This window comes from Denticeps clupeoides, chromosome 2, assembly GCF_900700375.1.
Source record: "Denticeps clupeoides chromosome 2, fDenClu1.1, whole genome shotgun sequence".
NCBI lineage: Eukaryota > Metazoa > Chordata > Actinopteri > Clupeiformes > Denticipitidae > Denticeps > Denticeps clupeoides.
This window is the reverse complement of record NC_041708.1, coordinates 28,446,250-28,458,306: the sequence shown is the minus strand read 5'-3', so window position 1 is coordinate 28,458,306 and position 12,057 is coordinate 28,446,250. Positions and strand designations below refer to the sequence as shown.

General features: G+C 45.9%; 1 protein-coding gene across 1 annotated transcript in view; it reads right to left on the bottom strand.

Moving 5' to 3' along the window:
* The window catches only part of kcnb2b (potassium voltage-gated channel subfamily B member 2b), a 64,142-nt gene extending 61,704 nt beyond the window's left edge, over window positions 1-2,438 (bottom strand). Inside the window, exons 1-2 of the mRNA XM_028967930.1 lie at window positions 2,032-2,438; window positions 307-1,007 (exon numbers count right to left, since the gene is read on the bottom strand). Of these exons, the coding sequence (XP_028823763.1) occupies window positions 307-891 (585 nt within the window). The 5' untranslated portion in view covers window positions 892-1,007; window positions 2,032-2,438. The remainder of the gene's footprint in view (window positions 1-306; window positions 1,008-2,031) is intronic.
* Window positions 2,439-12,057: the final 9,619 nt, after the last annotated feature.

The following is a 12,057-nucleotide window of genomic DNA, read 5'->3' as shown; positions in this document are numbered from 1 at the left end:
TCTCCACCTCGCAGATTTGTAATTGGACTTTTTTCAGCTGAGACGCCAACAATGTGTCCCATCCTGAATGCAGCACCCCTCTGCCTCATTTATCAGTGTCTACACCAGGCAAGGTGCTGCACAAAATATGCTTCCTCTCACCGACACTCACCGGCTGCTGAATTTTTGGACAAAAGGTTCTGAGGTTTAATTGATTTAAGAATGTCAGGAGCTCTAAATACGATTGAGATTCTTTGGATGAAACTGATGCGAAAGAGGAGCGAGAGATGTTCGGGGGGGGAGGTTAAAGTTTCCCGGGGTCCTTACCTTGGCAGCGACGGAGGAGCTGGGCTTCTCCAGGAGATCCCACAGCTTCTTCCTCTTGTCCGGGCAGCAGGTGTTATCAAACTCCCCCTCCCCCTCCCTCTCCCTCAGCGTCTCGGCCTCTCGCCTCAGCTCCTCGTTCATCTGCTCCTTCTTCTGGTGGTACCGCGCCTGGCAGCACGACTCCAGGTAGATCTCGTCGATCCCCCAGTAGTCGAGCTCTTGGCCGAAGGAGAGGGCGCACATCTCCTCCATCATGTGCAACTTTCCGGTTCGGTAAAAGTTCAAGATCGAGGTGAACGCCCCAGGGTGGCGGTCGAAAAAATACTCGTTTTCGTTCAGGCTGTAGTCGTCGCAGACCTCCATGAGGGCTTCGTGGTTGTTGCAGTCTCTGAGCTTTCCTAACCTGGTGCGGGGCAGCCGGTCCAAGGTCCTCCACAGGACCTCGTGGTTGAGTCCCCCAACATTGATTCGGACCCTCCTGGAACGGGCTCTGGTCCGGATGATCTCGATGGGCTCTGGCGGGAGAGAAGCCCCAGACCGAGCGCCACCTTTCGTCACCCCAGGACCAGGAGCCTTCTCGGCCATAATGAATCTTGCCAAGTAGAAACCAAAGCAAGTAAAAAAAAAAAAAAAATACAAAACCCAAGAAAATCACAAACCAATACAGCGAAAATGTCTATTCACGTGGGGTCCGTCCATGGCTGAAAACGAGAGAAAAAGAGAGGGAGAGAGAGATGGTTGAACGAGACCAGCAGAAACACTGACAACTTTAGATTACACATGAGACCGTCTTTTAGCAATGTTGGCTCATTCTGCCGGTTTGTGATGACGGTTATTATTAGTAAGGGAGCACCTGTTGTTCCGGCAGCTACAGCCATGATATTTCATACGGACGAGGGCGTCCTGTTCATTATTATTCATCTGTTGCTTATTATTCAGACCCACCACGGTCCTCGATTAATTTAAATTCCAACAGAAGCCTACCAGATCATATTCCAGGAATCTGTTTAATGTCGTTTTAGATTAAAACATTAGGCGCAAAGGTGTATTCTACACTGAATTTGCACAAGCATTCACTTCGCTGCCACATTCAAAACCAGGCATGTGAAGTGACGCCCCTCCATCTGCTCAAGGTTACGCTTCCTCGGTCCAACACGAGCCGACACGAGCGAACGGATCTCACATGAAGCCAGATTAAAACACCAATCCTCCATCACTTCTCAGCCATTAACAAGTCCATCCGCATCACCCTACCATGTCTTCCAGTCACGGAAAGAGGGTCTTACTCCTGGCACAATTTGCAGAGCCCACATAGTTATCATCCCAGTATAGAAATGTGGGGGTGGAGGAGTGCAAATGAGCCCTAGTTTCTGGTTTTGACCATTCAAAAAAATGTACATCCAGTTTTTTTTAATGAAAAAAAAGAAACGTCTACTAATACTGCACATTTACGACACACGTTTGCCTCGGTTGCCATCGTTCTCATTACAGCGTTATCATTGCTTTCTTTATTTCGGCTGCAAACAGAATTACTTGAACTGTCCGGCGCCGAAAGCATCAAAAACTGTTGCGCTTTTTTTTTTTTTGTGCCTTTATCCAGATGCCACTCCGGGTAACACCTACGACCGTGACCGGGACGCGAGAGTTTCGGGGGGACAGGGGGGGGGGTATCTGCTCTTCAACAATTACAGTACAGATAAAATAATCGAGCAGAGTCGCGCTTACCTTGCTGGAATAAACCACCTTTTGCATGCAGACCCACGCGAGTCCCGCCGGCGGGAGAGGAAGCGGAAGGCGGCCGGAGAGGCGGCTAACACCCCGGCTTCCCGACCGGACGCGCGCCCCGCATGTTGGTCCGAAGGAGAGAAAGAAAAGGAAGGGAAGAGATAAAGAAAGAAGTGTGTCAGACGCGCGCGTCCCGTCGGAGAGCGTCGGCTGCGCGGGAGCGCGCGTTTGCCGCAGCGCAGGGGAAGGCGGCGGAGTGCGTGCGTGCGTGCGCGCACCGCGCGCAGAGCGTCTTCTGAGGGACTGACGCGGACGCGCTCGGAGCGTCTTCTGAGGGACAGACGCGGACGCGCACCGCGCGCGGAGCGTCTTCTGATGGACTGACGCGGACGCGCACCGCGCGCGGAGCGTCTTCTGAAGGACTGACGCGGACGCGCACCGCGCGCGGAGCGTCTTCTGAAGGACTGACGCGGACGCGCACCGCGCGCGGAGCGTCTTCTGAAGGACTGACGCGGACGCGCACCGCGCTCGGAGCGTCTTCTGAGGGACTGACGCGGACGCGCACCGCGCGCGGAGCGTCTTCTGAAGGACTGACGCGGACGCGCACCGCGCTCGGAGCGTCTTCTGAGGGACTGACGCGGACGCGCACCGCGCGCAGAGCGTCTTCTGATGGACTGACGCGGACGCGCGCAGAGCGTCTTCTGATGGACTGACGCGGACGCGCACCGCGCGCGGAGCGTCTTATGACGGACTGACGCGGACGCGCACCGCGCTCGGAGGTGAAGCCCTAATTGAATTGGACATCGTCACGGACGGTCAGCAGGAGGACGTCGAGGAGGAGCCCTGCGTCCGATGCGCCGCGGAGACACTAAAAAGTTCCTCTCAGGAGAAAAAAAAAAAAAGTTGAATCCGTGTCTTCATCACTGTTCCCCATCATGGAATAAAAATAAATAAAAACGTGTTTCTTTCAACATGCTTGTCTACACTATACAAACAGCATTACGTTGACCGATTTTTTTTTTACATTCATGTTCATTTTTTCGACCACAAAATACCGACCCCTTGCATCTGAGACAGGTTTATTTCCCCTGCATTGCCGAATGCATTAAAGCTTGTAAAAGGCCCATGGCACCCTTCTCCAGTGAATTGTGAATTAAATAGCCAAGGTAATGCAGAATGAAAGAAAAAAAAAAAGAGGCCTTGTGAAATGAACCTGTTTCAGTCAGTGAGATTAAAGTACCCTCCTCAGCAGTAAGAGCTCTTATATTACTTCTCTCTGCTCTTCTGGCACAGAGTCATTAATTAGCAAATTATGCCTCTGTGCGTTTGTGTTGCCAGGGTCAAATGAGGACCGTTGTACTTTTCAGTGTCAATCAAAATTTGTGTTTGATCAGCAATCATCACCCACCATTTGTGAACAAGGTCAAAGATGCTCACCGACTTTTTTTTTTGACTCAGTGCAACAACACTTTTGACATCATGCCTTGTGTATTTTTTCATGCCAGGACGTCGTTTTGGAGACCAGCCAGGGCTAAAAGTTTGTTCAGTGAGTGACATGTCCCTCCCCCGTCGCCAGTCAATTGTGCATTATGAACCCTTTGACCCTGTCACAGGCATGAATGTCACAGAGCCTGAACTTACTCTTACAACCACGTGAGTTCAACATATTATTGTTCCGTTTTGGGTGACAGAACAATTGCAGACTGGAAGGTTTAGGATGTCGGTCCCCCATTATGAACATTTCACTTTGTGAACACACCATTGAGCTGCACCACCTGAGCCACTTGTGTGTCTTGTAGACTCCGTCTCATACTACCACTAGAGTGAAAGCACCACCAGCATTCAAAAGTGACAAAAGCATCAGCCAGAAAGCATAGGAACTGAGAAGTCCCACTACCAAACCAGTCATGCTGGAAGATGTTGCAGGCAGCAGAATATTCTCCACGGCATCTTCAGACTCACAGACCGTCAAGTCTGTGACATGTGCCCAGTGTGAACCTGCTTTCATCTGTGAAGATCACCGGGCGCCAGTGGTGAATTTGCCAATCTTTGTGTTCTCTGGCAAATGCCAAGAGAACTGTAAGCACATCCCCCACCTGTGAACGTCAGGCCACCCTCATGGAGTCTGTTTCTGACCATTTGAGCAGACACATGCACATTTGTGGCCTGCTGGAGGCCATTTTGCAGGGCTCTGGCAGTCCTCCTCCTGTTCCTCCCTGTACAAAGGTGGAGGTAGCAGCCCCGCTGCTGGGTTGTTGCCCTCCTATGGCCTCCTCCACGTCTCCTGATGTACTGGCCAGTCTCCTGGTACATTTACATTTATGGCATTTACGCCCTTATCCAGAGCGACTTACAATCAGTAGTTACAGGGGACAGTCCCCCTGGAGCAACTTAGGGTTAAGTGCCTTTCTCAAAGACACAATGGTACTAAGTGGGATTTGAACCTGCGTCTTCTGGTTCATAGGCGAGTGTGTTACCCACTAGGCTACTACCACCCTAGTGCCTCCATGCTCTGGAAATTACGCTGACAGACACAGCAAACCTCTTGTCACAGCTCACACTGATGTGCCGTCCTGGTTGAGCTGCACCACCTGAGCCACTTGTGTGTGTTGTAGACTCTGTCTCATGCTACCACTAGAGTGAAAGCACCACCAGTATTCAAAAGTGACCAAAACATCAGCCAGAAAGCATAGGAACTGAGAAGTGGTCTGTGGTCACCTCCTACAGAACCACGCCCTTTATTGGGGATGTCTTGCTATTTGCCTATAATTTCCACTGGTTGTCTATTCCATTTGCACAACAGCATGTGAAATTTATTGTCAATTCGTGTTGCTTCCTAAGCGGACAGTTTGATTTCACAGAAGTTTGATTTACTTGGAGTTACATTGTGTTGTTTAAGTGTTCAATTTATTTTTTTGAGCAGTGTCTATGATGTCTATGACACTGTCTATGGTCCTGCATTGGCTAGAAATGGCAATATGTATAAAGAGTGCTTTTGCCGGTCAAAATGAATCTTACCTCCCCTTTCTGATGGTTTGTCCGGCAAGAGAATTTCTGACCCCTCCCCTAAAAAAGTAACTCCACTGACCATCATTGCTTCCAAATGTGGAAAGCATTCCAATTGCTTGGTGATTGGATGTGAAAAAGGTCTGTCACATGAGACGCTGTAGAAACAGTGGATTAATTTGACTTTTTGTGAAAAACACTGACACGACTTCCTGGATACACCAAATATTGTGGTTGGTGAATGGTGTTGATTCATAATAGGGGACCTTTTAAGACACTGAAAGGTACAAAAGAACATTATTGTGTTTTTAGGGGTACATCAGCTTGTCGCTCATTTTTACCTTAAGGGTACTTATTTGGCCTTCAGAAAGGTAAGCATCTGCACCATGAGGTCCAATAATTAGCTCTAGAGGGTACATTCAGGAACAGGCTTCTACTCATTTGCAACCTGCATTTGTGAGAGTTGATCTTTAATTCTAGTTCAGTCTCACACAGGCAGATGACAAGTAGATAAAGGCACAGTGCCTTTAACCTAATGGCCAAAATTGTACAAATCAAGAGTACATATTTCTAATTCTGTCTGGCAGTGTGTTTACAGTGAGCCACTGCCGACCTTTATATTTTATGTCATGCATAAAAGAGGTGTTTCCAATACAAGTCATTCTTCCCTCAGCTCATGTATCATTTTCAAAAATTCCCCTGACCAAGGACTTTTTTTTTTTGGGAAACCTGATAACACACAGTGTGTATAATTGATTTGGCTGCCACGTTCATTCTTCAAATGACAAGTGATCAATAATGCAGTATCGATCAGGTGAGCCCCTGAGCACGGCTTACTATAAACCACAAGGCTCTGGCTGTGTATGGTTGAGAGACGAATGAAGTAGAAACAAAGAGACTCGGGACCATAAATAGATCCTCTCTATATTTCAGTATTAAATTTAGTTATGCAGAGATTAGTGCTGTTTGGGGGGAGGTGGTGGGTTAGGGTTATGTGACTCTGGGTTACACTACACACGGTGAAAAGCTGATCATTCGGGGTCTCCTGTCACCCTGCTGGTTAGTTCCAGCCTTTGTGTATTCCCATAAGCGTGAGCCCACAGATCAATAGGCCCAGAGAGGTGTACATGGATGTGTTCGGGCTAGAATTGACAACCAGCTGACCACAAAATCCCACATGCTGCCATTTTGTCCCTGAGCAGGACACTTAACCCTATGCTGCTCCAAGAAGAAGGTCCCCTTGTTCTGAACGAGTGTGCCGCATGAAATATGAGTGAACCTAATAAATATCCACATTCTTGAGACCCTGTGCAGTTTGACAGTCCTCCTGCCACCACCAACACATTCATCAAGGGCCACTAGACAGGAATTTCAGTGACACTGATGCGTTGGTGGGAGGTTGCTCCTAGGTGTGTTTTTCGAAACAGCAGCACCGGTGGTCAATGTCTGTTTTGGGTTGAGACAGATTCTGCCGGCCCCAAAATATCCAGCCAGCAGCTGACTTGCTGGCACATACTGTCAACTGATGAAGGCTCAGGAGATGCCAAACACAAAGTGTGTATGACAACAGCAGCCCTATTGTCTCTCACGGCACATGCATAAGGTGTTCCTACAGGACAGGTGTTTTTATTATATTGTCCAGAGACAGGAATAGACAGTAGTTCCTCATCCTTAAAATTCCTTGGCATCATTAGCCATGATGCAGTTTCTTATTAGCCACTTACGAAGTACAAATACAATGTGCTATGTATGAAAGTATCGTGCGAGGCCCACCAAAATGTGTTAACATTTCTCCCTGGCCTTGTACCGAGCACCGAGTTACCAAGACTACCAAACCAGTTTTTTTGGAAGGTAATGCATGTTTAATACCCAGCATCATGTAGGCATGTGTGTGTGGGCAGTTTCCATAGAAACCCCAACTGTAGCACCAAGCAGAAGTAGCATTTTGGCATAGCAAAGTGGTGATGCCTGAGAGCAAATTTCATTCTGTGTCCGATTGATTAGCAAAAAACATGTACTGTGGGAAGCTTTTTTTGGGGGGTGTTAACAGTGTCTTGTGTGTTTCTGTGTAGGCTGACGCTGGGATTTGTGTTATGGGAGTTTTTATATTCCTGCATTGGTGGGTGGGCGCGTGAGTGGGTGTTCGGAGGGTGCGGCGCGATGGGAGCGTTCGCCACTGAGGAAATGTTAGACCGGCCCTCTCCCACTTCCTCGCGCCTGCCTGGCAGTTTCCCATCCATGCTTGCTCCTCTCACACCTTTTTATCCCGAGGACCTGTAGTGTGGAACTCCTACCTCCCGATCGTCTATAATGACCATGCGTGTTAGTATCCAAACTGAAACCACTTCAGCCATGCAAATTAATCCCACAGGCCCTCCCAAGCAGACAGAATTTAAGATAACGGCGCATGTATTTTCATGAATGTAATGTATGGCATTAAGTCATCAGAAAGTGCAGGTGCTTAGAGAGATGGATGGCTATAATTTGAACCATTGTCTGCCTCAGGATGGAGCGGATGAGACAATTATAATAATAAGCATTCAATCGATGCTGGACACCTAAATATAGACATGGCACAGGATGGGATGCCATGTGGCCAGAAAACAAAAAAAGAAAGCAACAGAACCTGTGTAATTTGTGTCAATGACATCAAATGGCCAGAGCAGTGTGTGAGTGAGTTTATATACTTGGATTGGTGTCTATACTTGGATTGGTAAAATCTATCTGATATGTGCTGCAGCAAGTTCGAATCCCGAGCCACCAAGGTGCCACTGAGCAAAGCCCCGTCCCCACCCACTGCTCCCTGGATGCCTGTCATGGCTGCCCACTGCTCACCAAGGCTGATGGTTAAAAGCAGAGGACACATTTTGTTGTGTGCACCGTGTGCTGTGCTGCAGTGTTTTACAATAACAATCACTTCACTTTCACTTTCAAATACTGCAATGGTGTATGAAAAAGTTGCAATCAGAATTTTTAAAGAAACAGTAAAAAAAAATCTAATCACTTAAACTGCATTAGAGAGTACTCAATGAACTAGACAATAAATCATAATGACTTAAATATATTAGTCACATTGTAATGTCTATACTTGGATTGGTAAAATCTATCTGATATCACCGGTATTTACTTTTATATGTTTTAGATTCTTTAAGATTTTGTAATCTCGTGCATCAGTTTAAAAAAAAGTATGACAGAGCGTCCAGTTAAACAGACCCACCAACTATATAATAATATCAAGAAATGTTAAAGTTTGACTTTCAGTCTGCACATGTATTTCATATATATTTTAATGAGAAAATTGGACTGAAATATGGACTAGTGAGAAGTGCCACCTACTGTTAAAAAAATATCCTTTCATGTTTAATCTGCACATTGTGACAAAAGTCATTTTCTAAAATGTATTTTTTTTTTCTCATAATTTCCATTTCGTCAGGGTGGAAATATTGAGTGAACAGCATAGTTAACCTAATTTACCTTACCAACATAACAGATATGTTGGTAGGGTAACTTCATAACTTCATACCATACCAATAATTTTTCTGCCTACGACCATTTCCTCTCAGTTGTCTACTCCCAACATTGCAGGATTTATAAAATGCTCCTTCTGATTTGTGCCACTTCCATAATGTTTTTTCATTCATTCACTCACTCAAACCCCCCACCCCCTGGCACATTTTACCACCATTAGCTCTTTCCCTCTGTTGCTCCAAATTTGGTCTGTTATAGTCTATGATCAATGAATGCAGAACAAAGCGAATCATTTTCCTGGAATATGTCATTTAGTAAATGGCTTGACTAAATGCGGATATGGCCAGAGAGATGGCATCATATCTAATATCAGATGCTCTCAAGAAGCATTCAATTTTCACAAAAAAACAAAACAAAAATTTTAACCATGTAATGTAACCATGAAACTGTGCCTTTGGAAAAGGGAACAGCTTGATTCTTTTAAAAGCCATTAAAAGTAAAAAAAATTCGGAAGCATCACCCTCACACACCCCATTACCCTCCCTGCTCTCATCCTCCATCTCCCTACTGAACATGTCAGCACCCAAATTTCCTTTTTCCTTTGTTGTCACTAAAATCTCAGTGGCCACGCGGCAGACATGGCGCTTGGCCGTACATACAAAATAAAAATAAAATAAATTGCAGGGGTCAGAGAAACATGACTGAGCCCGTGATGTGGCCCGGGGGGGCAGGTGCAATGAGGCCCGCAGCTGCAGAGACCGCATATGGCAAACACACGGCCACACATGCTCACTACAGCAAGCGGTATTTCTGTAATTTATGAGATTGTGAACAGAGTCAGTCTTGGATTTGGGCTGCAGCGTACAGTATGGTGAATTTTGCCCGCCTCTGTGATTACGGTGCTCGTGTTCGGCACGCGTGATGAGTGAACGCTTTAGTGCAGTGGCATGGCATGATGATAGCTAGACAGAGCGTGGCGGTGGTTTAATTAGTCAGAGGAATGCGTGACCTCACTTTTTAACCCCCAGCAAACACGTTCTGTATTGTGCCCACAGGCTTGAGCTGTAACTGTACATGAAGTGTGCTTCAAATGCATACAGTAGCTGTGAGAAGAAGAAAGATAAAACATGCAAATGCCAGGTTGAGAGTGGCACAGTGGCACAGACTGTGATGGTAATTCCAGTCTTTGCAAGGCGGGAGCAGTCGCAACGGAACAAACGCTCGATCCCGAAATGTTCCTTGTTTCCTGTCTTGAAATACATTTTTTTTGTTTAATCAGTTCTCTCGAACCGAGGCAGTCAGTGTACAAATAGGGACCCTGTGGGACCCCATGTTCAAAAATAATTGACTCTCAATTATTGATGGTCCACCCTGCACGTGTGGGCCCTGGGAAGTCAGCCCCAACCTTTCCTGCCTGAATGCGATGCCTTATTGGATTTGATGAAATGCAATTGCGCAGCAGAAACAGGCGAGGCAGTGCTGTAGCTTGCAAAAAGTGCTTTTTTTCGCAGGTATGAAGCTGAAAGCCATGTGCTACAGATCCGTGCCCCGGGACCACAAGTGAATGAAATACCAGCACATGTAGCATAACACTGCCAACTACTCGTCCAATCAAAATGACAAAAACGACTGTGGCATAGCTACTCATATTTTGTATTTATTGTTATGAAAGTAATAACATACATTGTGCTTTCAGGTTATCATCAATAAAAAGTAATCAGTCCTGGTTCACTAGGACCCAACAGGGCTGACATGTGGCATATGCAATATAGACAAATGCTAAGGGCGCCATCCATCCATGGGGCGTCAGAAACTGAAGAACACAAAAAAGTGTTTCTTAAAACTTGCTGGTATTAATGTGTCCTAATATGAAAAGAGCCTGCCTACATGAATTTACCTGCATATCAAAGCCTACAGTGAAAAAACGTGAAAACTGTTTCAATTTCTTAAAAAAATTGAAGTAATCTGACAAACCTAATATTTTAGCATTGACGTAATCAAACCTGCTGTATCCTGGTTTATTTACATTACTTCAATGCTTCAAAGTATTAGGTGTTACAGATTACATACATTTTTAGCCAGTGTTCACTTTTTACAGTGTATTAAATAGTAGTAATAATAAGAAATATACGTAATGGTCTTTGGTTGTAAGAAAACAGTGTAAAAACGCTGTTCAATATTCGAATTGAGATTCGATCCGTCAAACATCTGATTATGGGTCAGTTTCCTCACAGTGGTGCAAGCAGTGAAAAAAACAGTGTTCTGAAAATGCCATTTTTCGCCATCAAGCGTCATCCAGGATGTCAGTCAGCCCACAGTTTCGTAATCTATCAGCCAATCACAACACAAGGACTGAGTTAACTTTTTTAGAACTCATATTGTAATAACAGTGCATTCAGTTATGTGAAATATCACGCACATTTTCTGAATGAATGACTAAACAGCGTTCACCTGACACCCTGTTAATAAAATTATGGAATAGGCGCCTGCACTACGATTGGTTTGTTCAGATTAAATGAGGCTAAGTGAATTACTCATGATTAATAAGTGCCCATTAAGTTGGGTGTTGTGTAAATGAGGCTGAGTTCCCCTCAGATTCCAGTTGAGTGCGTAAAGCGGCGCACCTGTCATGTGCAGTGGTGTCATGGTGTTTCACTTGATAAAATCAACGTTTTCCCTGATCCCACTATCCCCTTCTAATTAGGCCCCAAAGATGAACTGCGGCTGTGTAATGACATCCGTGTAATAATACGCGAGATAAGTCATAAATTCTCTCCTGCATCTGAAATCGTGCGAATGCGGCCCAGGCTCCGAGCTCAGCTGGAACCCCAAATACATCAAAGAATAGACTCAGTGGCACGTCCGCCTAGCCACGACCTCTTCCTCCTCATGACGGAGATTCTTCAGGTTGATTACCCAGGATATTAATTTTTAAAGAGTTTTTGACGAGCAGCACCACCGACTCGTGCCTAATGAAAAAGTCCAATTAAGCATGACTCCAGATACGTGTCTGTTTACTCAGGTCCTGGGCAAAACCAATTTGCTAAACAATTAGCTTCATGCTAAGTTTGTGATTCCATTTTGTGGCATTTGTGTTTTTCCCCCGACATCTTTGGAGTTGAAGCGGTTTCAGATGGTCGAAGTTTTTGTCTAATGGCATGTTTTCTCTAATGGGATTCTTGGCAGGGAGCAACAAGCCAGCCAGGCACTCCAAGTCCATTTGGAGGCTGAGGTTAATTAGAGGGTTAACGTTAGGCCTCCAGTTTGAGTCTCTGGACGTCTCTTTTGTCCACGTTCAGTGTCTTTTTGATGCTTAAGGGTGCGGTGAAAGCCGTGAAGTCCTCGAGGGTCTTGCATCACCTAAATCCTTTTATCGCCTTGCGGCTGTGTACACCCTGGCGCCTCTAACTTTCATTTGTGTAGTCATGTATTCTCGCTCGTCTGGCAGAAAGTTTGTCCGCCCTTATCCAGAGCGACTTACAATTAGTAGATACAGGGAAAGTCCCCCTCTGGAGACAATCAGGGTTAAGTGTCCTGCTCAGGGACACAATG